The sequence below is a fragment of the Gopherus flavomarginatus genome, chromosome 7, assembly GCF_025201925.1.
Source record: "Gopherus flavomarginatus isolate rGopFla2 chromosome 7, rGopFla2.mat.asm, whole genome shotgun sequence".
Lineage (NCBI taxonomy): Eukaryota > Metazoa > Chordata > Testudines > Testudinidae > Gopherus > Gopherus flavomarginatus.
Window position 1 is genome coordinate 81348164 of NC_066623.1, and position 27114 is coordinate 81375277.

At 43.3% G+C, this 27114-nt stretch overlaps 2 protein-coding genes across 3 annotated transcripts in view; both read right to left on the bottom strand.

The window, feature by feature from the left end:
- The window catches only part of TLCD4 (TLC domain containing 4), a 76926-nt gene that overhangs the window by 45110 nt on the left and 4702 nt on the right, over nt 1–27114 (bottom strand). Inside the window, exon 1 of one of the 2 annotated variants that reach the window (XM_050960995.1) lies at nt 14590–14778. The exons of the other annotated variant lie outside the window; for it this stretch is intronic. The gene's annotated coding sequence lies outside the window, so the exon portion shown is untranslated. Of the gene's footprint in view, nt 1–14589; nt 14779–27114 lie in introns of those variants that run through there. 2 annotated transcript variants of the gene reach the window in all.
- LOC127056011 (zinc finger MYM-type protein 1-like) lies at nt 425–26119 on the bottom strand. Its single transcript, XM_050963653.1, has 4 exons — nt 26045–26119; nt 5179–6852; nt 4930–5115; nt 425–436 (listed from the first exon to the last, which is right to left on the bottom strand). The coding sequence occupies exons 1-4, from the start codon at nt 26117–26119 to the stop codon at nt 425–427; spliced, it is 1947 nt and encodes a 648-aa protein (XP_050819610.1).

Genomic DNA, 27114 nt, shown 5'->3' on the forward strand with positions numbered 1-27114 from the left:
TTGCCCCACTCTGACGTTCCAGTCAAGGAGTGGGGTCAGGGGCTTGCCCTGCTCCGCACGTGCTGTGGCTCCTGGAAGCAGCAGCATGTCACCTCCTCCGACTCCTATACATAGGGGCAGCCAGGGGGCTCCACACGCTTTTTACCCACGAAAGCTTATGCCCAAATAAACCTGTTAGTCTTTAAGGTGCCACCAGACTCCTTGTTGTTTTTGTGGATAAAGACTAACACGGCTACCCACGATACTTGAGTGATGGGACTATTATTTCAGACTTATGAAAAGAATTTCAGCACCATTCTCAGGGATTTAAACATTTCACTTCAATAGAAGTTAGAGGGATTTGCAAAACTAAATTCCCATACACCACATAGAAGAAAAAAACAAAACAGTTATCTTCCTGTATCCCAAAAATAATCCAACCCTTTCATAAGAGAAGCTAAACAAAAGAAAGACAGGATAACTCATAGTAATTAAAAGATTTAAATACTTTCAAAGGCAATATTCTTAAACTGTCATAAGAGACCAGCGTATGGAAATAGCTTTTAAGTGTATTTTGAGGACCTTAAATCTAATTAAAGCACAGCTGCTTAACCAAGATTTTGACTAATATTTCACACATGGTAATAACTGTCTAATAGTCAGCAACTTTCTCTAGAATGTCCTAGAAGTAGAGTCTTTCTATATAGAAAAAGGGGCAAGGAATACCCATGCCACCTTCCCTCTGTTCCCCTGGAGCTGGCAATAGCCGATTATTTGCATACACTGCATCTGCAGTCAGTGTGTAGGTGTACGTACACTAACTGATGGAAGCAGTAGTTGGGCCTGTTTAGTAAATCCGTGGAATACTATGAGGTGTGCGACAGAGCTGTGATCATGTATGAAGAGATCTGTATCTTGCTTCTTCGTGTGAAAACGGGTGCATGTATACCTTCAGTATGAATAACTTCTATGCAGAATTGTGTAGGTTATGTCAGTAGCAGAGCATAGTGCTTTTATTACAAGAGATATTGTCAGCAGTAAGGTGGAATATGAGAGGATTCTTATGATGGTTAAGTAAAGTGCCAGGTTGTTCACCAGCAGGCAACTTCATTGGCACATTCCCTTTTACTTCCAAGGCAACCATGAAGTGGCTGTGTAGAAACCCTCTCATGTTTTTTTCTTTATTGAAGCATTTGCACTGTAATCCTTCCAGACTGTACATCTGTGCAAGTGAAGAAGTGAAAAAATTCTTTAAAATGATTCACAGGTGGATCCCCTAGAGACTTAGTGAGTGCCATGCACTGCCCTACAGGGCCGGCTTTAGGCCGATTCGCCCGATTCCCAGAAATCAGGTCCCGCGCCTAAGAAGGCCCCACACCTTAGACACTTTTTTTTTTTAAACTTACCCCGGTCCTTGGCTGCGATCTGCTCAGGGGTCTTCCGTGGTCCCACTCCCTTGAGCGAAGTGCAGGCAGGAGCGTGGCAAGCCCCGCTCTCCCGGCTGGAGCCCCAGCCAGAGCGTGGCAAGTCCTGCTCTCCCGGCTGGAAACCCGGCTGGAGCGCAGGAAGTCCCGCTCTCTCGGCTGGAGCTCTGGCCGGAGCGCGGCAAGCCCCGCTCTCCCGGCTGGAAACCCGGCTGGAGCGCGGCAAGCCCCGCTCTCCCGGCTGGAGCTCTGGCCAGAGCGCGGCAAGCCCCGAGGCACCGCTCTTCCGGCTGGAGCTCTGGCCATAGCGCGGCAAGCCCCGAGGCACCGCTCTCCCAGCTGGAGCTCCGGCTGGAGCGCGGCAAGCCCCGTGGCCCACCTCTCCCGGCTGGAGCTCCGGGCCTTTAAATAGCCTCCTGAGCCCTGGGGTAGTGAGGGGCTCCGGGGGCTATTTAAAGGGTCAGGGCTCCAGCTGCCTGCCTCTGCCACCCCAGTCCTTTAAATAGCTGCCAGAGCCCTGCCACCCCCATGCATTCCCCAGGGCTCCTGCGGCTATTTAAAAGGTCCAGGGTGGGATAGAAGCTGGGGAGCCCCGGGCCCTTTAAATAGCCCCCAAAGCCCTGGGATAGTAGGGAGCTTGGGGGCTATTTAAAGGGCTGGGACTCCAGCTGCCTCTGCTGCACCCCCTGTCTTGCCCACACCAGCCCCGCTCCCCCTCCCTGCAGCCAGCTCTGCACCCCGTGCCCACAGCCAGTCCCTGTCAAACCCCCTGCCGTGTCTCCAGTCAAGCCCTGCCACACACCCGTGGCCCTGCCCTAAGCCAGCCAGCCCCACACACACTGCTGCCCGCACCAGCCCTGCACACCCTGCCCTGTCTCCAGCCAACCCCTGCTGCACCCCCCTGCCTGAAGCCAGCCAGTCTCACACTCCTCTGTCTCCAGCCCTGCCAACCCCTGCTGCATCCCCCCGCGGCCCTGCCTGAAGCCAGCCCGCCCCACACACCCCCTATCTCCAACCAGCCCCGCACCCCTTGCCCTGCCTGCAGCCAGACCCTACCTCCAGTCAGCCCCTGCCCTGCCTCCAGCCAGCCCCATGTCCACTTGTGCCCTGCAGTTCCCAGGGCAGTAACCCTGCACACCTGCTTCAATGAGATGGGCAGGGAGCAGCTGGGACCCACACATGTGAAACAGCAGTCATTAATAACCAATCAACAGCATATATGATGCAATGCACATAATTTATAATTTTATTATTTATATAGTTATGTAAAGGAAATAATACATGAAAGAAATGAAAGGCTTTTTTTTCCACTTTTTTTTTTTAAGTCATCTCTGCCAAGGCCCCGCCGAAAATGTTCAAATTGGGCCCCGCATTTCCTAAAGCCGGCCCTGCTGCCCTAGGTAAAAAACTAACCAATGGAGACCATTTTGACCTACATCAGAACAATAGTTTGATTTCATCCAGTCATTAGTGCCTCTCAGTTTAACAGTACAATACAAGGCAGCAGAAGGAAAACTTTGCAGGGAGGGAGAATGCCTTTAAGTTGGGAACCCAAATGACACCAAACTTGGATCACTAATGATTCCCCGCACACCCTGGGGCACACCAAATTTTAAAGCTATTGGTTGGATTTTAGAGTGCTTACAGGAGTTGAGCTTTAAAGCACATAAAATGGTGAGAAGAGAAGCACTCTAGCCTTTTTTCTGTATTTGTGCATGTGCACTGTAAAAAAATGTACATTCTTAAATATTGTTATCAATTGGGATCACCCAAAGATTTAGTGGGTGCTGTGCACTGCTGTGCGTAAAATTCAACAGATAGATATTTTGACCCACAGATTGCTAGCTCTGCACAAAAATACCCACCTAGAAATTTTTTGAAAAATGACAATTTTGCGTGCTTATATCTCTACAACCCCTATATCAAGTGACCCCAAATTTGGATCACTATTCTTACTCTGCATCCTCCGAAGGCACACCAAAATTCAGAGGAATCCAACTGAGCATATTGATTTTGGAAGACTTCAAAAAGTCAAACTTTATACAGAAATTGTGACACAACCTGCAGCTGCACCACTATAATAAGGCTACATCTACACTTCAGACTGGAGTGTGATTCCCATCTTGAGGACACATATCTGTCCTAACTCTGATCGAGCTAATGCACTAAAAATAAAGTGTAGCCCTAGCTGTGCAAGCAACGGGAGGGGTTACTCACCCAAGAACTTATCTATCCAAGACAGTAAGCACATATTAAGGGCATCTAGCCCATTGTGGTGCAGAGGCTACAGAGCTAGCACAGGTCTGTCTCAGAGAGGGGACTCTGATCCCCAGCTTGAAGTATAGATGTACTCCATGATGTACAAAACAAGTCAAAATGTGAAGGAAATTGGTTCAGTAATTCTGAAGCTCTGAGCTGTTAATTTTAAAGCAGAGTGCCCCAGTGATAGAGACTTCCCAATGTTTTAATGCAGTGATCCACACACTTTTTCCATTGTGCCTCCTCCTTGCCTGTAATGGAACCTGTCTGTGCCTCCTCCTTGGGAGCCGTGGTCAGGAGCAGAGCTGCGGTTGGGAGCTGAGGCCAGAGCTACAACTGGGTCCACGCCTGGGAGCAGAGCCATGGCAGGGACTGTGGCTAGGAGCAGAACCATGGCTGGGAGCAGGGCCACAGCCAGGGCCGGCCTTAGGATTTATGGTGCCCTAGGCGAGATTATTAAACTGGTGCCCCTGTGCCTGATCTACTCTTAGCAACACAAACATAAGCTTACAGTATTGGAAAACTTGCCACATTCACGTTATTAAAACCAGTTTAACTTAATTAAGCACACTGTAATGCTGATGGACTAGCACTAAAGAAGCAGCACTATAGAAAAAATTCTGATATGACAGAATGATGCAAATAATATTTTTTTTAATTTATCAACATTTTATTGGAAATTTATATGAAGAGGTATTGAAACAAAGATTTGTTTTTAATTAAAAGCAATCTTTCTGGCTTTTTTGGCTGCAAAATCAGTAATAATGTCATCGTAAGACAAAGACAAAGTCGTGTCTTGTTCGATTGCAAGAATAGCAAGACCAGTTAAGCGTTCCTGACTCATTGTAGAGCAGAGATAGTTTTTAATGAGCTTTAGTTTTGAGAAACTCCGTTCTCCTGATGCTACTGTTACAGGAATTGTCAGTAGAATACGAGTGGCAATGTACACATTCGGATATATGTCAACAAGTTTGCGGGTATGAATAAACTGTACAATGTCCATCACCAATTTTGCATGTGGCAACATTGATGACAGTATACTCAATTCTTCATACAGTTCAAGTCCATTTAAATCAAAACTATCACCGTGCTTCAGGAGGCTCTCTAGGTTCTTGCACTTGGTCATTAGTTGCTCTTGTTTTCCTATTTCATTGAATTTAGTTATGTCATACAAAAATCCAAACTGTTCATGGTGTACTTGCAAGGTATTAAACCTTTCATCAACAGCAGATACTGCTTTATCCATCACAACATTAAAAAATTCAACCTCAAATTTCTTTTCTGGATCATCTATGGGCTCATCTGCTCCTTCATATTTCATTTGTCGTTTTTTCCTTGAAACTCGTGTCACATTCGCACATGGAAATTTTGGTTCTACACCGAGGGCCTGTGCAAGCTCTCTTGCTGTAACCTGTGCTTCTTTGAATCCATGTTCTCTGTATTTCACTAAAAAGTCTTGTGTGTTGTTTAGTAAGGTAAGTGTTGAATCAAGCTGCATCATTGGACTCTGCATTATTTTGCTTACACTTGAGATTTTAACAAGAATGTCATACCAGATTACGACAGATGTTAGAAACTTGAAGCTGGATATTTCAGAGGCCAATGATTGTGCTTCACTTTTAGCTTTTGGATCTCTGGCTTCTTCCGAAATAGCAACCAATGCTTCATAAACTTCCTCAGATTGATATCTCAACATTTTTACACTTTCTACTCTGCTTTCCCAGCGTGTCTCAGATAGAGGCTTAACGGTAATACCATTGACATGTGCTTTGAATATTTGCCATCGTTGAGTGGAAGCTGAAAAGAGCACGTAAATGCGTTGCAGCAAACCAAAAAAAGATATAGCTTCTACAGAAGACTTGGCCATATCACACAATATCAAATTAAGGCTGTGACATGCACATGGAACAAAAAAGGCTCGTGGATTTTCTCTCAGCAATCTAGCTTGCACGCCAGAAATGCATCCTTTCATATTGGCGCCATTATCATAGCCTTGTCCTCGAATGTTCATTATGGACAATCCCATTTGTTTTAGTTCATCAAGGAGAGTTTGAAGAAGTCCAAAACCTGTAGTGTCTTGTACTTCTAAAAATGTGATAAACAATTCCTTAACTGTAATCTGTGCTGAATCACTAATGTCGACAAATCTCACTATTAATGACATCTGTTCTTGATGACTTATGTCCGGAGTGCAATCTAGAATTATGGCAAAATATTTTGCCAAAGTAACCAATGAAACAATTTTGTCTCTCACTTTATTACTCATTAGCATGATCAGTTCATTTTGAATTCTTGGTCCCAAATAGTGGTCATGTATTTCATTTTCAGTTACTCTTCGGAGATGTTCACTCATCATTGTGTCAAATTTTCCCAGCAATTGTACAAGGCCCCAAAAATTTCCATTTTGGGGCTGGAATAATTTCTCAACGCTTCCTCTAAAAGCAAGATTGTTTGTTGATAGATATTCAACAATAGATAATAGACGTTCAAGAACATGACGCCAATGCTGCTTTTTTGACTCCAGCAATCTTTGATTTTGGGCATCAAGAGTTGTCTGATTTTTTAACCTTACATTCAGCTCACACCATTTGTGCATACTTTCAATGTGGTATTGTGCCTTTTCATGTTGTGGTAATATGTGACTAAGATTTTTCCAATCATTAATACCCATGGTTGCTATCTTAAAATTGCAACTATTGAAAATCTTGCATGGGAAACAAAATACAGCATCCTTGCATTTAGAGTACACAAGCCACCATCTGTTGACAATTTCATCATTAGAAAGTCTTTTGTAGTAATTGTTTTTTGTGAATTTCCTACCTCTAATGTCTTTAGGATATTCAAGACCTTTTATTTTCACAGGGCCTTTCTCAAGTATAATGGCACAGTATTCGTTGTTTAAAGATTGCGGCCATGTGCCAGTGTCATCTATATCCCATGCTAGTACAGTTTCAACTGTTTTAATTTCTTGTTTTGTGTCTGCATCTGTTTCAAATGATTGTTCTGTGTGTTCTTGCGTTTCTTGAGCTTCATCTGCATAAAAATTTTCTTGGGAAGTTACATGATGATCTTGATCAACTTCGTTGTTTTCATGATGTACAAACTTAAGTATAGAACCCTTCTGTGCTTCTACAGCTAATCCTATTTCATTCTTCCGTTTTCTTTTTTGTGACCCAGAAGGTTGTTTTTGCTAGGACATAACTTATAAGGGTGTTTTTAAAAGAAATAACTGTTTAAATTATTGTTATTATCAGAAATATTATTTAAAATAGCTAATATAGGATAGCCGTGAGCCTGTGAACTTGAGCTAGTGTGAAGACTGAGACACAGTAGAGTTGGAAACCCATGTCATTTTTACAAAGCCACTTTTTAGTTTTAAATATATAATGGGCATCAGTCTTAACGTTAGTTACAACTCTATATCAACTTTATACTGTAAATAGATCAATGGCATTATCCAGTTTAATAAGCTGGGTTTCCAAACAGTGGGAAAATATAACCCTAGTTTTACTCCTAGGTAAAGCACAAAGTGACCAAAATGAAGTCAGCACAGAATCATCTCATCTAGATTAAGGTAGCACAGAAATGTTACAGAAGTCCTGTTGTGCCTTATTTTTGTTTGGAAAGACATTAGCAATAGCAGCACATTCACATGATAAAATACATGATAAATCACTGCCTCTAAAGTTCCATCAAAAACTGACATTTTCACAGCTCTAGCATGATCTGCTGTACAGATTCTTCACAAAGAAGTATCCCTGGCCTTTTTAACTCATATTAACTATGTATTTACTTTATGAAAGTTGGAGAAAACATTGTGAAAACGTAAAACATTGGCTGCCCGACTTCTGGGCTGGCAAAAGTTATACTGACTCACAGGGAAAAGAAAAAGCAGAAGAATCTTAGTACAACATATGGTCACTCTATACCAGGGGTCGGCAACCTTTCAGAAGTGGTGCGCCAAGTTCACTGTAATTTAAGGTTTCTCGTGCCAGTAATACATTTTAATGTTTGTAGAAGGTTTCTCTCTATGTCTATATTATATAAATAAACTATTGTTATTATCTGAGGTCTTGGCCGCCGGTCCTGCTCAGGCCACTGCCAGCTGAGTAAATGAAACCCCAAACCGGCAGCGGGCTAAGCGGGGCTGGTGGCTGGAACCCTAGACAAGGATCCCAGGCCCTGCTCAGCCCGCTGCTGGTCTCAGGTTCTGACCACCAACTCCTGCCAGCCAGGATCCCGGCCCCCAACCCCCCCTCAGCCCGCTACCAGCCTGGGATTCTGCTCACCCAGGCTGGCAGGAGGCAGAGTGGGGCTGGCGGCTGAGCTCTTGACTGGCAAGGGGCCGGCAGTCGGAACCCCGGAGTAGCAGTAGGCTGAGTGCTGCTGGCACCCCAGACTGGTAGCAGACTGAGCCACTCAACCCCCCACCAGCCCTGCTCAGCCCGCCACCAGCCCACTCAGCCCGCTGCCGGCTGAGTGAATGGAACCCCAGGCTGACAGCAGGTTGAGTGGTTCAGCTGGCCTGCTCAGCCCACTGCCAGCCTGGGGTTCCTTGGGGGTCCCCAGGCCAGCAGCAGGTGCTGAGTGGGGCCGATGGCTGGTATCCCAGCTGGCAATAGGGCAGCAGCCGGAACCCTAGAGCAGTAATGGGCTGAGCTGCTCAGCCTGCTGCTGCATACCATCAAAAATTAGCTCACCTGCCACCTTTGACACGTGTGCCGTAGGTTGCCGACCCCTGCTTTATACACTAGTAAGGAGATGAGCATATTACAGTTGTTGGAGGGCTCTAATCAGGAGTAACAGGCTATAGGAAAGTCAGTCAACATTTTTTGTTTCTCTGATGAAAACTGGCTCACTCCCTGCCTCAAACCAAACCTGTCACTAATAATTGTCAACAACTTAATTTTCTGTTTTTGGCTAAGATATTGATTTTAAAAAAAAATATTAAAATTGGATTCAGGATTGTTAGCAAGAATTTTTGGCAAACAAAGTTGTTAAATGACAATCTAAATGGCAACACAGTACTGCTTTCATGCTTGGCTCACCCCCCAGCCTGCTGGTCCAACAGCTGCAGTAGAGGAGGAGATAGGTGGAAAACTGCAGGACCCCAAAATCCACCTCTTGGGGTGCAGAGTGGCAACAGCAGCAGCAAACCCTCAGGTCCAATCACACGCCAATGGGCACCACCACCAGCCTTACGGACCATGGTGAAGTTAGCACAGCATCTGATCTCAGGGACGGGGCACCCATGGAGCCACAGCAGCTCATCCTGCCCTGTGCAGCTCCCCTCGGATGAGATGGATCGCTGGCAGCTGCCAGCCCAGGGGAGAAGCGCTCCTCAGCTAGGGTGGCCAGATCCAGATGTCCTGATTTTATAGGGCCAGTCCCAATATTCGGGGCTTTGTCTTATATAGGCACCAATTACCCCCACCTAGAGTGACCAGACAGAAAGTGTGAAAAATCAGGAGAGGGATTGGGGGGGAGGGGGAAAAGGAGCCTATATAAGAAAAAGACCCCAAAATTGGGACTGTCCCTATAAAATAGGGATATCTGATCACTGTACCCCAATCCCCTATCCTGATTTTTCACACATCTGGCTAACCCCAGCCAAGCCCTGTGTGACATTCCAATCCTGGCTGCCTGCCGAGGAAGTGAGTTACTTTCACTTTCATTCCTCAGCAGGCAGCCAGCCAGCCCTCCCCCCACCTATCCCCCAGCACTTCACCCAACCTAGCCCTGACGGAGGGGAGGGAGGAGAGAGAGAGGGGTGCTCCTGGGGAGGAGGGAGAAAGGAGGGGGTGCTCCGTGGGGCGGGAGGGAGAAGAATGGATGTTATGGGGGACAACAAAGGATACTGGTTCCAGAACCACAGAACCTGCCTCACCTCACCTCAGCTGGGAGGAAAGAGTCACACTCACAGGTGAGTTCCTTCCCCAACCCCTACCCCCTCCCCTTCCCAGAGACCCCAGCAGCCAATCCCCTCCCTCAGACTGTGCTGCATTCGGCTCTCTCTAGGACCCAGCAGCCCTGCTTCTACACTGTCTGGGCTGCCTGCAGAGTGGTCCCCCCAGGCAGAGTGAGGCCCTACGCGGCTGCCTATTCTGCCTATGCCTAAGGATGGCCCTGTCCACAGCTGGGGTCAGGAACAGGGCAGTGGCTGAAGCCCAAGCTGTGGCTGGGGGTGGGGGCAGGGCCAGCGCAAAGGTGGAGGCAGAGTGGGGCTGGGTGGTGCTCCATCCCCATCCCCCTGAACATTTCTCCTCGCTTCCTGGGGGGGGGGGGCGGAATGTGCCCCACAGTTTGGGCACCACTGTTCTAATGCATGTTAGCTTTCAGATGACACAAAAATAATCCAATATATTTTAATTCAAATATGTTGACATATATTTCAAAATATTATGAACCAATTTTCTTCAAACTTAGTTCAGCCTTTATTGGAATAACCTTAACTCAGAGATGCTCTTTCCTATGTGCCACCCTCTATTGTAACAAGCTACTGTACTTGCTGTGTAAGGGAGCACATTTGCACGCAGACAGCACCCCAAAGTATGTAACTTCTCTCAAATGGAAATGGTTCATGAAGTCATTTGTGGGTAAATCAGGTTGCGTGTTTTTGGAGAATGAAAGAATGCATGCATGCATGCAACAGCAACACTGGTTACCTGTTTACTCTTTTCCAGTGCTGAACAGACCCTTTGTTTTGTACCTAGGCACAGAGCCTTCAAAGTAAAAGGAGCTGTGACGTTATTGACATGAATTGTGACTGTATAGATCATTGTTGTAAACAAGGTCCTATAGTTGCACCACATCTTGTACAAATGAGGTCAAGTTAGGTGTCTATCAAAAGGTTGTAATTTGCTGGTTATGATTATGCTGTCTGTATGGGCATATCATTTTTGTATCTGAAGTTATGAATATTGGCTATGTACTTGTATCTCAGTTTACTGCAAGAGATGATACCTAAAATGTCTACAAAAGATAAACCCTCTTTCAAAATAGTCTCTAGAAGGAATTCTGCACTTGCCTGCAAGCCCCTTCCCCCCAGTTCTGTAGCATGATTCTCAGAGGTACTAGCCATCCAGAGCGCATGCTGATTTTAATAGAAACCATAGGTAAACACCACCACTGAAAAAAATCAGACTACAATGTGTTGGTAAAACATGCACTACATTAAAATTTTGTTTCCCTATGGCTACAATCTGGTTTGTTAGAAAGTCACTAAGCATTTAATTTTGCAAAATTCTCAGACTCTCACGATTTTTTTTTAAATGGGCAAGAAATTCCCCTCTCTCCACTCCCATTATTATTGAAAGTAAGTTTTATTCTTGGTCTGGTAAACATTCATGACAATTTTGCCAGACTGAGTGCAACAGCTAGTTTTAGATAGGCTCTCTCAAAAGACTTTTGTACATACTGTAATGAAAATCTAGGAGCTAATTTGGAATTCCACTTGAGCAAGATGAAAGCAGTGTTGTATTTTAATTCAAATAAAATAAAGGAGTTGAGCATGTACATAATTTCATAGACAAGCATAGACAAAGAGCAGATCAACCATAAAAATATTCACGAGTAAAGATTTAACCTTTTAAGTGAGGGGGTTAAGTTAGCCCTAATTGTGTATCTTGTTTAATTTAGCAACTTAACTTTTACTAAACATGGCTTTTTAAACACAAACACAAAGGATTAGATTGACAAAGAGGACATACGTGCTTAAATCCAACATGTAAGTGCAACAGGCATCCACCACTTAACTGCCATCTAACCCTGTAGGCACCTAAATTTCCACTAGTAAAGTCCACTAAGGGCCTAAATTTCTGCCTGTGCTCATGTGCAAAGCTGCCTAAGTCCTGATGACATCAAGCTACTCAGCACCTAACTCACGCCTAAGCCTTGGCAGGATTTACAAACGAGGTGTTCCCCTGCCCATCCCGTAGGCATGTTCAGAACACAATTGATATGCACAAAAGATAAGGAGGCGTAGGTCTCCTATCTAATAGCCCCATGATGATGCTGTTAGTGATTCTAAACAGTATGTCATACTATCCTAATTATCTGATGTAATGATTCCACTTAAGAAGGAACAATCAGTTGCGTACATACAAAATGGGAAATGAGAGCCTAGGAAGGAATATTGCAAAAAGGGATCTGGGGGTCATAGTGGATCACAAGGTAATTATGAGTGAACAGTGTAACTATTGCAAAAAAAAAAAAAAAAAAAAAAAGCAAACATTCTCGAATGTATTAGTAGAAGTGTTGTAACCAAGATATGAGAAGTAATTCTTTCACTCTGCTCCACACTGATTAGGATTCAGCTGGAGTATTGTGTCCACTTCTGGGTGCCACATTTTAGGAAAGATGTGGACAAATTGGAGAAAGTTCAGAGAAGAGCAACAAAAATTATTAAAGGTCTAGAAAACATGACCTATAAGGGAAGATTGAAAAAAATTGGGTTTGTTTAGCCTGGAGAAGAGAAGACTGAGAGGGGACAGGATAACAGTTTTCAAGTACAGAAAAGGTTGTTACAAGGAGGAAGGAGAAAAATTGGTGGCAGCGCTACAGGTACTGAGCTGATAATTGAGCTTAGAGGAATTCATGCTGGTACCCCATCTTTTGGACGCTAAGGTTCAGAGTGGGGAATTATACCATGACACCAGGTTAGACAAACACCTGTTAAAGATGGTCTAGATAATACTTAGTCCTGCCATGAGTGCAGGGGACTGTACTAGATCAGTGGTTCTCAGCCAGGGATACGTGTACCCCTGGGGTATGCATAGGTCTTCCAGGGGGATACATCAACTCATCTAGATATTTGCCTAGTTTTACGACAGGTTACATAGAAAGCACTAGTGAAGTCAGTACAAACTAAAATTTCATAGAGACAATGACTTGTTTATACTGCTCTATATACTATACACTGAAATGTAAGTATATTTATATTCCTATTGATTAATAATAATATAGTAAAAATGAGAAAGTAAGCAATTTTTTGTACTAGCATGCTGTGACACTTTTGTATTTTTATGTCTGATTTTGTAAGCAAGCAGTTTTTAAGTGAGGTGAAACTTGGGGGTATGCAAGGCAAATCAGGCTCCAGAAAGAGATACAGTAGTCTGAAAAGGTTGAGAGCCACTGGACTAGATGACCTCTCGAGGTCCCTTCCAGTCCTATGATTCTATGAACATTTTATTTTATAAACTGTCTTGCTTCAATCATCATAATAGCTAGACATGTGACAACAGAGTGGACAAAAATTTTCAACAAAACTTTTTTTTCCTCTGAAAAATGCAGATTGGATCGACATTTTTCGAATTCACGTTGAATTCATCAAATTGTTTTGAGTAAAAAACACTGAAAAAGCTAAATGCTTTGCATCAACATTTTTGAAACAAAACATTTCACTTTTCTAATCTGAAATTATTTTTCCTTTCAAAAATTTGATTCAATTAAAAAAAACCCTAAACTAAACATTTCATTTTGAGTCAAACTAAACATTTGTAGTAAACAAAGTCTGACATTTTCAGTTCCGCTGCTGAACCAGAAAAAAGCAAACAAAACAAAAATAGTTATTTGCATACCTCTAAATGATAAATACAGATTGCCCACAGCAGCAGCAGCCCCCTTCCTATTATAAATCCTAATGACAACTTGTATTCAAACAGACAACTAAAATGCTTTAAAAAAGTCAATGTGTTTTTACCCTGCTCTGAAACTGCAGAGATTAGTCATATTCCCCTCCCAAAACCAAACTGCAAGGTGAATTACGTGTTGCAATATTGCTTACCAAAAAAGCTTATTTCCTCAAACCTTTCAGATACATCAAGAGTCTTTAGTAGAAAAGAGAAAAAGAAAAAGTGGAAAAAAAACTTGATAGTGGTACTGAACATTTTAAAATCACTAACTTAAAAAAAAAGACACAAACAAAAAAAACCAACATGTGGATACTGTTATTCAGGAACAGAAGTTTCTAAAACCAGAAACATTAATAAAAACATTTCCTGAAATTTCAGTTTCAGAGTATTAGGTGGCTGGAGGAGAAGGGAGAAGAAAGGAAATCAATTACACCTAATTTTTAATTTGTTGAGATGCAAACATTTATTTGCAATGTTTAGCAATCAAACATTGCTATACTACCTAGGAAAGGAAAGCCAGATTGTAAACATATTAGAAATAAAAACCATGTAATTCCTAGTATTATTTTTTGTCCAAGAGGACAGATATTCAGACAAACCAAAAGTGAACATTATATTAGCATTTACAAAATTCAGTTTAAATAACAGTCTAAGATATTATATGTAGGGGAATAAGGACATCGGATTTTAAAACAGTATTTTAAATCTGAAAGTGTCCCTTTAAAAGTATTAGTTTATTCAGTGCAGCATTTCAGAGAGGCTGGACCAGTTTCACAGCACTATAGCGGTAGCATATGGTAGAGACACGACTTGATGCAATTTGACAGCAACCCTGCAGGTCTAGTGGGCAAAAACTGGAGCTGCAGTACCAGCTGCCTGCCCCGATTCCAGCTTTCATTTCCCCTCTCCCTGCTGGACTATGCAACCTCCCCTCCCTCGCGCCACCAGTCCCACTGCCCCGCTCCCTCCCGGGGCTGCACAACCGCCCCGCTTTCCCATTAACCCTCTGCCTGCTGGGGCAGAACCCCCGCCCCGTTCACCACACCAGAGCCTCTCATACACTGCCACGACCGCTTGCTCCCGGCGGGCGGGGGAGGGGATTACTGGGAACCTGCCCGCCGCCGGTCCCTCACACGACGCGCCTGGAGCTGGGATGCACAGCCCGGCCGGAGCGGGGCTCCCGGTCACTCCCCATTCCCCCGGCCCTGAGCGCCTGCCCCGCCCCCGCCCCAGGCGGGCTGTTTCCATGTGGAAGGCTGCGCGCACTGCCCCACCCGAGCCCCGCGCACCCTTACCTGGGCTGGGAGGCCAGACGGGAGCTAGTGTGGCTGCAGCTCCTCCCCCATCCCTGCCGGCGCTGCGGGGAGAGCCCTTCGCTGCCTGCCACCCAGGATGCTCCGAGGGCTGCTGCGACAAGCCACTCACTGCGGGATCGGGTTACGGCAGCCTCGGCCTTAAAGGGGCCGAGCCTCCGCCACCTGCGAGGGAAGCTGCTGCCCGTTGGTGCCAGGGCTGGGTGCGCTGGGGTGGAGCTAGCGGCCTCCGCGCGCACACTGTGGGGATGGGGTTCGGGGCAGGTAGACGGCTCAAGTGCCCCGTCTCCTCCCCGTGGAGATGGGATTCAGGGCTGGGGGGGGGGCGAGTTGGGGAGACTTCCTCCTCGCCCACCCGCAGAGCCCCATGGTGCTAGGATGTAAGGGGGCCCTTCCCAGTTGGCTCCCAGCCGCCACTGTTGTGGGATTTCGAGACCCTAGGCACGAAGTAACGAATGTTTGGGTCTAAGGGCTGCTACGATACGAGATACTAACGGGGGGTGTGGAGTGACTAGGTCAGCACAAGAGTTAACGTTTGAGATTTTAAATACAAAGCAGTCAAAGAGACCTGAAGTTATAGATTCCACAGAAAACACAATTTAGTGTCTTCAGTGCAGGACATAAAGTATATATATACACACACACACACATTTTCTGACGTCTCAATTGTACCATTGCACTAAAATAAATGCAAAAAGCTATCTAAAGAGACAAAGATCAAAATAAATGTAATCTACAAGAAACTTGTAATAGAGCAAAAATATGCACAGCTCAAAATATGTGCCTATCCAGATCTCAACTCCTGCATTTGGTTAAATAATTACTGTACCTAGGAATACAGGAATTGACATAGTGGATCAGACCAGCAGTCTGCAGGGCAGGGATAGCTCAGTGGTTTGAGCATTTGTCTGCTAAACCCAGCATTGTGAGCTCAATCTTTGAGGGGACCATTTGGGGAACTGGGGTAAAAATCTAGGGGTTGGACTAGATGACCTCCTGAGGTCCCTTCCCACCCTAATATTCTATGATTCCATCTAGTTCAGTATCATGTCTTTGTCACTAATACCAGAGAGAAACACAACAATAGACAGTTATAAAATAATCTGCCCAAAGTTTCTTCCTTAACCCACATCAGTGTAGAAATAAATGCACCATGGACGCATTCCACCTACGGCTATGTTAGTATGGAAATAATTCTGACTAAAAGACCCAGATCTACACATAGATTTCTTACAGTTTAGGGGCAGAAGGCAACATTATATCATTTAGTCTGACATACATTGTGTGTGAGTTACCAACAGAATTTGGCCCACTATACTTTTCAACGTGCAGTTTATATAGTTGAATATTCCTAACTGTCTAGAAGAAATCATTTGTTGATTTTATTGTCTGAGGTCTAGATGTACATTCATGCTCTCCTCAATACAGTGTGCAAAATACCACAAAACCTAAAGAGCCATCTCATCCAAAGGAACAGGGGCATTGGCAATATTACCCTTGAACTTTCTCCACAAGGACCACAGGAATAGAAGTTGTTGCATTTTAGGGCCAATCCTGCAGTACTTACTCAGATAAAATTATAACTGAAGTCCAACAGAATGCCGAATGAGTAAATATATAGGTCCCAACCCTGCAGTTTTACAGTAGAACCTCAGAGTTACGAACACCTTGGGAATGGAGGTTATTCGTGACTCTGAAATGTTCATAACTCTGAACAAAACGTTATGGTTGTTCTTTTGAAAGTTTACAACTGAACATTGACTTAATACAGCTTTGAAACTGTACTATGCAGAGGGAAAATGCTGCTTCCCCTTTATTTATTTATTTTTAGTAGTTTACATTTAACATAGTACTGTATTGTATTTGCCTTTTTTTTTTTTTTTTTTTTGGTCTCTACTGCTGCATGATTGTGTGCTTCCGGTTCCAAATGAGGTGTGTGGTTGACTGGTCAGTTCATAACTCTGGTGTTGGAAACTCTAAGCTTCTACTGTAATACTCAAATTAGAACAGAGGAAAAGCAATGGAAACAATTGCAAGCACATAGGTTTGTTTTGTGTGAAGTATGGAAATTCCATTTCACTAAAGATTTTGAGATTTTTTAAATTTGGCTTCATTTCAAATTGGAACAAAAAACTCAAAAATTTTGAAATGCTCCACAAAGGAAATTAAAAAAAATTGTTCCATATCAGTTGAAATATTTCATTTTGACTTTAACTTTTTAATGTTATAATATAATAGATAAAATAATACAAAATAAAAAATTCAAAACAAAAAGTTGGTTAAAAATTAAAAATAAAAATGTTTTATTCCAAAAATATTCCAGCTAGTTTAGAAATCCAAAGGAAGATGTAAATATTCATAAAGAAATATTTTGTAATAAAAAGATGTAAATAATGGATTGGTATATACTAAATAGAGTGGTCAGAAAAACTCAATTGAAAATGCAGTTCTGTCAAAATGGAAACGCTTCACAAAACCATACTGATTTTGCAGCAATTTCATTAAAGAGAAAAAATGTGGAGGAAAGGTCTGACAACATCCCATTTCAACATAGTTGGAATGGAGCATTTTGATTTTTCATTTTGAAACTATTTTCAATTTTTTTATTTTGTATTAAATTTAAAATTAAAAAAGTCAAAATCCAAACAAAACCATTTTGTCAAAATTAAACATTCTGATCTAAACAACTTTTAAAAAAAATTTTCATGGAGAATTATGAATTTTTCAGGTTTTGTTCCTATTCAAAATGAAGCTAAAATTCAAAATCCTTTGCAAAATAGAATTTCCATTGTCTGCACAGTTCTAGTACTATGAATATATTTTGTAATAAAAACACAATTTAATCACTCCCTTTAAACACACACACACACGCACACAAAACATTCAGGGTATCCCACCCTAAAGAGACATTTAGATAGTGCCAAATTCATCAACAGAGTTTGGAGAATAGCCATTGCCTTTAATAAAGTAATTTGCAGGGTCCTGTAGCCTCATTCTGACCCTTGTCATAAATGCTGGTATTCACAATCATGATGATTAGTGGTCCCCAAAATACTTATCCTGGAATTAATTAATGTGTGTGATAAGACACAGGGTGGCTGAGCTACTGGAAGATGCCATGTTGCTGCTTCCACAGATCTCATTATGTCTGTTTTTGTGCCCTTATGCTATACACTGCATAATTAAGGCCTGGTCTACACTACGCGTTTAAACCGATTTTAGCAGTGTTAAACTGATTTAACACTGCACCCGTCCACACAACAAGGCCCTTTATATCGATATCAGGATGGAGCAGGGAGGCTTGAAAAATTTGCAGCTGCAGGAGGGAAGGAAAAAAGGGAGAGAAGTATTTAAAAAGATACATTTTACAGAACATGCTTATACTCTTTCATGGTGAACAATACTATTCACCTTACACAGATCGATATAAAGGGCTCTTTAAACCAGTTTTTGTACTCCTCCTCGATGAGAAGAGTAGCACTGAAATCGGTATTACCATATCAAATTAGGGTTAGTGTGGCCGCAAATCGACGGTATTGGCCTCCAGGCGGTATCCCACAGTGCACCATTGTGACTGCCCTGGACAGCAATCCGAACTCGGATGCACTGGCCAGGTAGACAGGAAAAGCCCCGCGAACTTTTGAATTTCATTTCCTGTTTTCCCAGCATGGAGCTCTGATCAGCACAGGTGGCGATGCAGTCCCAAATCAAAAAAGAGCTCCAGCATGGGCCGTACAAGAGATACTGCATCTGATCGCTGTATGGGGAGACAAATCTGTTCTATCACAGCCCCGTTACAGAAGACGAAATGAGAAAGCATTTGAAAAAATCTCCAGGCTATGATAGACAGAGGCCATAGCACAGTGCTGTGTGACAAGCATAATGGAAAGCCAAAGAATCAAATGGACGCTCATGGAGGGAGAGAGGGGGTACTGAGGACTCCAGCTATCCCACAATCCCCGCAGTCTCCGAAAAGCATTTGCACTCTTGGCAGAGCTCCCAATGCCTGTAAGGTCAAACACATTGTCCGGGGTGTTTCAGGGTATATGTTGTCAATTTACACCCCCTCACCCCGTGAAAGAAAAGGGAAAAAAATTGTTTCTTGACTTTTTTCAGTGTCACCCTATGTCTACTGCATGCTGCTGGTAGACGCGGTGCTGCGGCAATGAATAGCAGCATCCTCTCCTCTCCCCTCCCCGGTGGCAGACGGTACAATATGACTGCTATCTATCATCAGCAGCAGCCCATGAGTGCTCCTGGCTGGCCTCAGGTGAGGTCGGCCAGGGGAGCCTGGGTAAAAATAGGAATGACTCCTGGTCATTCCTGGTAGATGGTACAGAACAGCTGGTAACCGTCCTCATCATAGCAACTGGGGGCTGAGTTCCATCAGCCCCCTCCCCCCTTTCATGTCTAAAGAAAAGATTCTGTACTGCCTGGACTATCATAGCAACGGGATGCTGGGCTCCTCCCCCCCCCACCATTTAATGTCCTGCCTGGACTACCATAGCAACTGGAGACTGCCTCCCCCTCATTTTATCTCACTAAAAAGTCAGTGTTTCTTATTCCTGCATTCTTTATTACTTCATCACACAAATGGGGAACACTGCCACGGTAGCCCAGAAAGGTTGGGGGAGAAGGGAATCAACAGGTGGGGTTGTTGCAGGGGCACCCTCCGTGAATGGCATGAAGCTCAGCATTTCTGCAGGATCTGACACGGAGCAGCTGTGCTCTCTGGTTCTCTGATACACTGGTTCTCTAGTACACTTGCCTCATATTCTAGGCAGGACTGACTCTATTTTTAGATAAACCATAAAAGAAGGATTGACTCGGGGACTCATTCCCATTTTTGTCTTTGCGCCCCCAGCCAACCTCAGCTAAGGCCAGCCAGGAGCACCCATGACAGCAGCAGACGGTACAGAATGACTGATAACCGTCATCTCATTCCCAATTTACAATGGCACAGCAGACGGTACAGAACGACTGGTAACCATCTCTGCTACCTTGCAATGGCAAATGAATGCTGCTGTGTAGTGCTGCAGTACCGCCTCTGTCAGCAGCATCCAGTACACATACGGTGACAGTGACAAAAGGCAAAATGGGCTCCATGGTTGACATGCTATGGCGTCTGCCAGGGCAATCCAGGGGAAAGGGGCGCGAAATGATTGTCTGCCGTTTCTTTCACGGAGGAAGGAATGAGTGACGACATTTACCCAGAATCACCCGCCACACTGTTTTGCACCATCATGCATTGGGATCTCAATCCAGAATTCCAATGGGCAGGAGAGACTGCAGGAACTATGGGATAGCTGCGGGATAGCTACCCACAGTGCAACGCTCTGGAAATCGACGCTAGCCTCAGTACATGGAAGCACACAGCCGAATTAATGTGCTTAGAGTGGCCACGTGCACTCGACTTTATACAATCTGTTTTACAAAACCGATTTATGTAAAATCGGAATAATCCCATAGTGTAGACATACCCTAAGATCATTTTTTAAGTTGTCACTCTTTATTAAGGGATATGTATGTAAAATCTTGTTCTTTCCTCCCTCCATATTCCCTACTCTTATGTTACTTTGTGTGCTCTTCCCTCAGACTGTGTGACATAGGTAAATCAGAAACCTCACACTCCACTTTCCTTATTCTGCCTCTTTATACAGTGCCATTAGTCTCAAGACAGAAAACAAGTTATTTTCCTCTTTTACAGGCCCATCTTTACAGGCATTAAAGAGGCAAAACAACCATTGAAGTCGGTATGAGTTTTACCTGAGTAAGGACTGCATGATGGAATCATGAAGTACTTCCAGGAAGAAACACACTACAGAAGTGCTAAGATAATTTTTTCTTCACTATTCCACCAGAGAGCAGCCCATCTACATTACTCAGCAGAAGACCACCAAACCCTCAACATTTCCTTCACCATACTCCTGCCCCTCCTCAAAGCTGTGAAGGCTGCCTTCTTTCTATATAAAGAACTGGTCTTCAGAATTCTGGAAGGCTTTGAAGTGACAGTTAAGACTGTAACTGTCATTGTCAGATCTGAAAGCTATTCAGGTTGTCTGTGGGCCCTACGTCACTAAGGAGAAGTCTTTCCAGGTCAGGTTTCTACCTCCTGGAAGTTGTAGACTGTCAGGATAGCCATAGTCCTGTCATTCAGGAGTTACAGACCTAGAAAACAGCAAGAGCATGAAAGATTGGACTTAATTCCAGCCTCTAGATCCTTCTCCCAGCTGAATGTGATTTTCAGTGTGGCACTACGTATGTTAAACGTTTGGGCTAAATTCTACTCTCATATGATCACCTGCAATTCCCATTAAAGACAGTGGGGAAGATTTGGCCATTAGTGGAAAACCATTCTATGCATTTGCAGTACACATTTTTCAAAGCTTTGTTATTTCAGAACCAAAATTCTTCATCTCTGATACACTGCTCCTCAGTGACGTTTTAAATCCATATCAAGTTTGCTGTGTTAAAAAGTAGGGCATTTGTGAGTCATTCAACTGCATTTGAAAATGGTTCCAGTTATGAAAAAATCTTTTTTCATGTTCATCTTACTGAGAAACAATCTAACAGAATTTTACCCAGCTTTCCACACAACATGCAAAATCACTTTTGGTCCAAGAACAAGAATGAAATATTTCATTCTAGAGAGAATTTTTTCAATAAAACTATAATAATAAAAAACAAAGGCTTATAATGAGTGGGGTGCTATAGTTCACAGGGTCCAAATTTGTTGTCTGCCTAAGTAGAGTTCCTGGATCTCATTGTCAGCAACAGGAACCACTTCCCAAAAATCAGTAGGGCATGCAGGCAGAAATTTCATGAGGATGGAAAAGCACAGAAAAGGTTGAACATGAGTCTCCCGTCACAATGGTGTGGATCTGAAGTAACTCCAATGAAGCCAATGGAGTTACACTGGTGTAAGTGAAAAGAGAACCACACTCATAGTTTGGAAGCTGCTTAGGCCCCCAGTGGAGTCCAATCATAAATCTCTGGCAGGTAACTGTGGGCAGCTAATATCACAGTAGCAGTTGATCCAGATAAACCAAGGGACAAAGGAAGAAGAGATGGCATGGGAAGGAGCTGAATTTGATATTGGTTGTAAATCCCATGTTGGTGGAGGCAGCAGAGGGAAGGAGGAGAAGAAAAAAAAGGGGGAGGTCTTAAAAAAAGACTTCTGTAGAAAAAAATCCAACCTCCATGCCTTTTTTATATGGCTCATCTGCTTGGGATAGACTCCCAGTTAATGGTTGCCAAACTTCTTCTCTCCTCCAAAAGTCTAAATATTCTCCAGCTCCATAGACCTGAATGCTTCATGACATGATCCCATTCTGTGCTCTACCAAGTCTGACTTTAGGCTACAAGGTCTGTAGAATATTAATCTTTTGTTTTTAGCACAGTTCACCTAGACCAGTGGCTCTCAAGCTTTCCAGACTACTGTCCCCGTTTCAGAAGTCTGATTTGTCTCGCATATCCCCAAACTATGTGCTTACAAAATAAGACGTAAAAATACAAAAGTGTCACAGAACACTCTTACTGAAAAACTGCTTACTTTCTCATTTTTACTGTATAATTATCAAATAAATAATTTAGAATATAAATATTGTACTTACATTTCAGTGTATAGAGCAGTATAAACAAGTCATTGTCTGTATGAAATTTGCTTGTACTGACTTTGCTAGTATTTTTTAATGTAGCCTGGTGTAAAACTGGGCAAATATTTAGATGAGCTGATGTACCCCTGGGAGTACGCAGTGGTCTTCCAGGGAACATGTACCCCTGGTTGAGAACCACTCATGTAGACCATGTATATGTATGGTGCTACATAATAATATAATAAGCATTTCAGTGTCCAGAGAAGCTACACCATTCATGACTTTGTTCCTTCTTCACTGCATTTTCTCCTCTCCCCTCCCTTGATTTCTCATTTTTGATCAGACAAGTGGGGCTCTCCTGTGCTTCTGCCACCTCCCATTGCCTGAAATCATGTTTCTGGTATCAATGCTTCCTGTCAGTAAGTGACCAAAAGTGCTGTTTCTGGCAAGATGTACTCTTGGTCCTTAACCTTTTTCTCTGTCTCAGTGTCACCCCTTCATAGACTCACAGACTCATAGATTTTAAGACCTAAAGGGATAATTATGGTAATCTAGTCTGACATCCTGCAGGCCACAGAACTTCACCCGTCAACTCCTGCAACAGGCCCTTTGGCTGAGTTACTGAAATCCTCAAATCTTGATGTAAATACTTGAAGTTACAGAGAATCCACCATTTACTCTAGTTCAAATCAGCAAGTGCCCCATGCCACATGCTGCAGAGGAAGGCAAAAAAAGACCCAGGATCTCTGCCAATCTGTTCTGGGAGGAAATTTATTCCTGACCCCAAATATGGCAACCAGTTACACCCTGAACATGTGGGCAAGACCCACCGGGCAGACACCTGGGAACTCAGAGTCGTCGTCCTCTAGTGTGCCCTTGCCAGGCATTGGAAATATTTTCCAATAGCAGTAATAGCAGTCTTAAAACAAGTTAGGTTTTTTGCCCCTACTACTCCCCTTGAAAAGCTGTTCCAGAACTTCACTCCTCTGATGGTCTCATTTCAAGTCTAAACTTATTGATGGTCAGTTTATATCCATGTGTTCTTGTGTCAGCATTGGTGCTTACTTAAGTAACTCCTCTCTCACCCTGGTGTTTATCCCTCTGATATATTTATAGAGGGCAATTGTATCCTCATCCTTTGTTTGTTAGGCCAAGCGCCTTAAGTCTCCTCTCATAAGGTAGATTTTCCATTCCTCTGATCATCCCAGTAGTAGCCCTTCTCTATACCCGGTCCTGTTTGAATTCAACTTTCTAAAACATGGGAAACCAGAATTGCACACAGTATTCCAGATGAGGTCTCATTGGTGCTTTGTATAATGGTAAAACCACTTTCCTATCTCTACTGGAAATGCTTTGCCTGATGCATCCTAGGACTGCATTAGCCATGGCTGCATCACATTCGTGGCTTATAATCATCCTGTGATTTACCAATACATCCAGGTCTTTCTCTTCCTCTTTTGCTTCCAACTGATTATCCTCAGCTTATAGCAAAAATTCTTGTTAGTCCCTAAGTGCATGACCTTGCACTTTGTACTACTAAATTTCAGCCCATTTTTATTACTCCAGTTTTTAAGGTAGTCCAAATGTCTTTGTATGATATTCCAGTCCTCCCCCATACTGGCAATGCCTCCCAACTTTGTATCATCCACAAATTTTATTAGCACATTCCCACTGTTTGTGCCAAGGTCATTAATGAAAATGTTAAATAACATTGGTCCCAAGACTGATCCTTGAGGAATTCCACTAGTAACCTCCCTTCAGCCAGGCAGTTCACCTTTCAGTATGACCCATTGTAGTCTCTCCTTTAACCAGCTCTATATCCACCTTGTGATTCTTATATTAATTCCTATCTTCTCCAACTTAACTAATAATTTATAACGGAACTATATCAAATGCTTTACTGAAATCCAGGTGGATTAGATCTACTGCATTTCCGTTGTCTAGAAAATCATTTAGCTCCTCAAACAAAGAGATCAGGCTGATCTGGCATGATCTACCTTTTGTAAAACCATGCTGTATTTTATCCCAATTACCATTTACCTTTGTGTCTTTAATTACTCTTCTTTCACAATTTGTTCTAAGACCTTGCATACAACTAAGATGAAACTAATGGACCTGTAGTTTCCCGGGTCACTTTTTTTCTCCTTTCTTAAATACACCTCTACCTCGATATAACACGAGTTCTGATATAATGTGGTAAAGCAGTGCTCTGGGTGGGGCGGGGCTGCACACTCTAGTGGATCAAAGCAAGTTCGATATAACACGGTTTCACCTATAACATGGTAAGATTTTTTGGCTCCCAAGGACAGTGTTCTATCGAGGTAGAGGTGTATATTTTATTCACAAGTCTCCAGTCATAGAGTACACCCTCTGAGTTTACGGTTCATTAAAAATCCTTGCTATTAGGCGTGCAATTTCATGCGCCAGTTTCTTTAATATTCTTGGATGGAGATTATCTGGGCCCCCGATTTGGTCCCATTAACCTGTCTGAGTTTGGCTTCCACCTTGGATGTGGTCATTTCTACTTCATATCCTTATTCCTATTAGCCACCCTGCCATTTGCCCCAAGCTCCTCATTACCCTTATTGAAAACTGAGGCAAAGTATTCATTTAGGTGTTGGGCTATACCTAGGTTATCTTTAATATCTACACCATCCTCAGTTTTAGCAGTTCCACTTCTTTCCTTGTTTTCTTTTTATTTATATGGCTAAAGAACCTTTTACTAGTAGTTTTAATTTCCTTTGCAAGGTCCAATTTTGCTTGGGTTTTGGCAGTTCTCACTTTTTTCCTACACTTTCTGACCTCTAAGAGGTGGCGTTCCTTACTGATCCATCCCTTCTCTCATTCCTTATAGGTTTTATGCTTTCTCTTAATGACCTGTTTGAGATGCTTGTTCAGCTTGCAGTTTAGTTTGCAACTCTGTCCTACAAATTTTTTCCTCTTGCTTGGGATGCGGTCTTCAGCTAGCTTCTGCAACTTTGACCTGAAAGTAATTCCAAGCTTCCTCCATACAAAGATTCTTGACTTCTTCAGTCCAGTCTACTTCCCTAATACCCTTAATATTTTAAAGTTTGCCCTTTTGAAATCAAGGAACCTAGCTGCAGACCCTTTTTGTTTATCCTTCCATTCAGCTTAATCTGAATTAACTCATGATCATTCAAACCAAGATTGTCCTCTACAACTAGTTCTTCTACGAGGTCCTTGCTACTTTACCAATACTAAACCTAAAATGACATCACCTCTTGTTGGTGTGGTGACTATTTGGTAAAGAAATCAGTTTGCTACAATATCTGAGCCCTACCATTATTAGTAGCACTTTTTATCCAATCTATATCTGGGAAATTAAAGTCTCCCATAGTCAGACAATTCCCAGTGGTATTTATTTCATTAAAAACAATAAAGAGGTCTTGATCCATACCCAAATCAGATGTTGGGAGTCTAACAAATTCCAAGCTCTATCTGAGTCGAGCCTCTGTTACCTTTCTTCCTCAAAGTGATTTTGGCCCACACAGATTCAGTTTTATCCAATCCATCAATTCTAATTTTTTAGTCTACTTCATCATTAATATACAATGCTACTCCAACAGCTTCCCCTGTATTTCTGTCTTTCCTAAACAGCACATACTCTTCAATACTTATATTCCAATCATGATAACTCTTCCACCATATTTCTGTTATCCCTAGAATATCTGGTTTCACTTCCTGCACCAGTAGTTCCAGTTCCTTCATTCTGCTACCAAGATTCTTTCCATTGGTGAACAGACATTTTAATTACTAATTCTTGGTTTATCCAGTTTCCTCATCTGATTAGGTGCAGTCATTTTACTGACAGCATTGCTTACCTGACTGTTACTGTCAGTGGTATTATCTTTCCTCTTGTTGCCCATTCTCCCACCCTCTGTTGTTCCATTCTCCATTGCTGTATCCTCTTTTACTTGATTCCCCTCTACCCCCATCAATATCAAAATCTGGCTTGGAAATTACATGAGCATCTCCCAACCATCTCCCCTGAATTCCTAGTTTAAAGCTTTTAGTCAGTTGTGTTACCTCCATCCCAGAAGTCTATTTCTCCCCCTATTCAGGTAAAGTCCATCCCATGAGAACAGTCCTCAGTCCATGAATGCTTCGGAGTGGTCAAACAGACCCTTCATTACAATATCATTACCTCAGCCATCTGTTGATCATCATAATCTTGTTTCACCTTTGCTCTCCTCCCCTAAGATAGGTAAAAGATCACCTGAACCTCCATTTCTTTAAGCTAGGGTTGCCAACTTTCTACTCACAAAAAATGAACACCCTTGTCCCACTCCCTGCCCCTCCCCTCTTCTGAGGCCTTGCCCATGCCTCACCCCTTCAATAAGGCCTCGCCTCCACTCACTCCATCCCCCTCCCTCTGTTGCTCGCTCTCCCCGCTCTCACTCATTCACTCATTTTTACCAGGCTGGCTCAGGGGCCTGGGGTGCAGGAGGGGGTGTGGGCTCTAGGGTAGGGCCAGAGATGTGGGGTTTAGGGTGCAGGAGGGGGCTCTGGTCTGGGGGGTAGTGCCAAGGGGTTTGGAGTATGGGAGGAGGCTCTGGGCTGAGGCAGGGGGTTGGGGTGCAGGATGTGTGTGAGGACTCTGGCTGGCGGTGTAGGAGGGTGTTCCGGGCTGGGACCAAGGGATTCAAAGTATGGGCGGGGGCTCCGGGCTGAGGCAGGAGGTTGGAGTGTGGGAGGGGATACGGACTCTGATCCACCTCCTGCACTCTGAATCCCTCATCCCCAGCCTGAATCCCCTGACCTTTTCTCCATTTACCTCCTGCCCCATCTCTCTTTCCCCTACTTACTACTAAGATTGCCTGGTATGATTGTCTTAGTTATAAAAGAACAGGAGTACTTGGGGCGCCTTAGACACTAACAAATTTATTTCAGC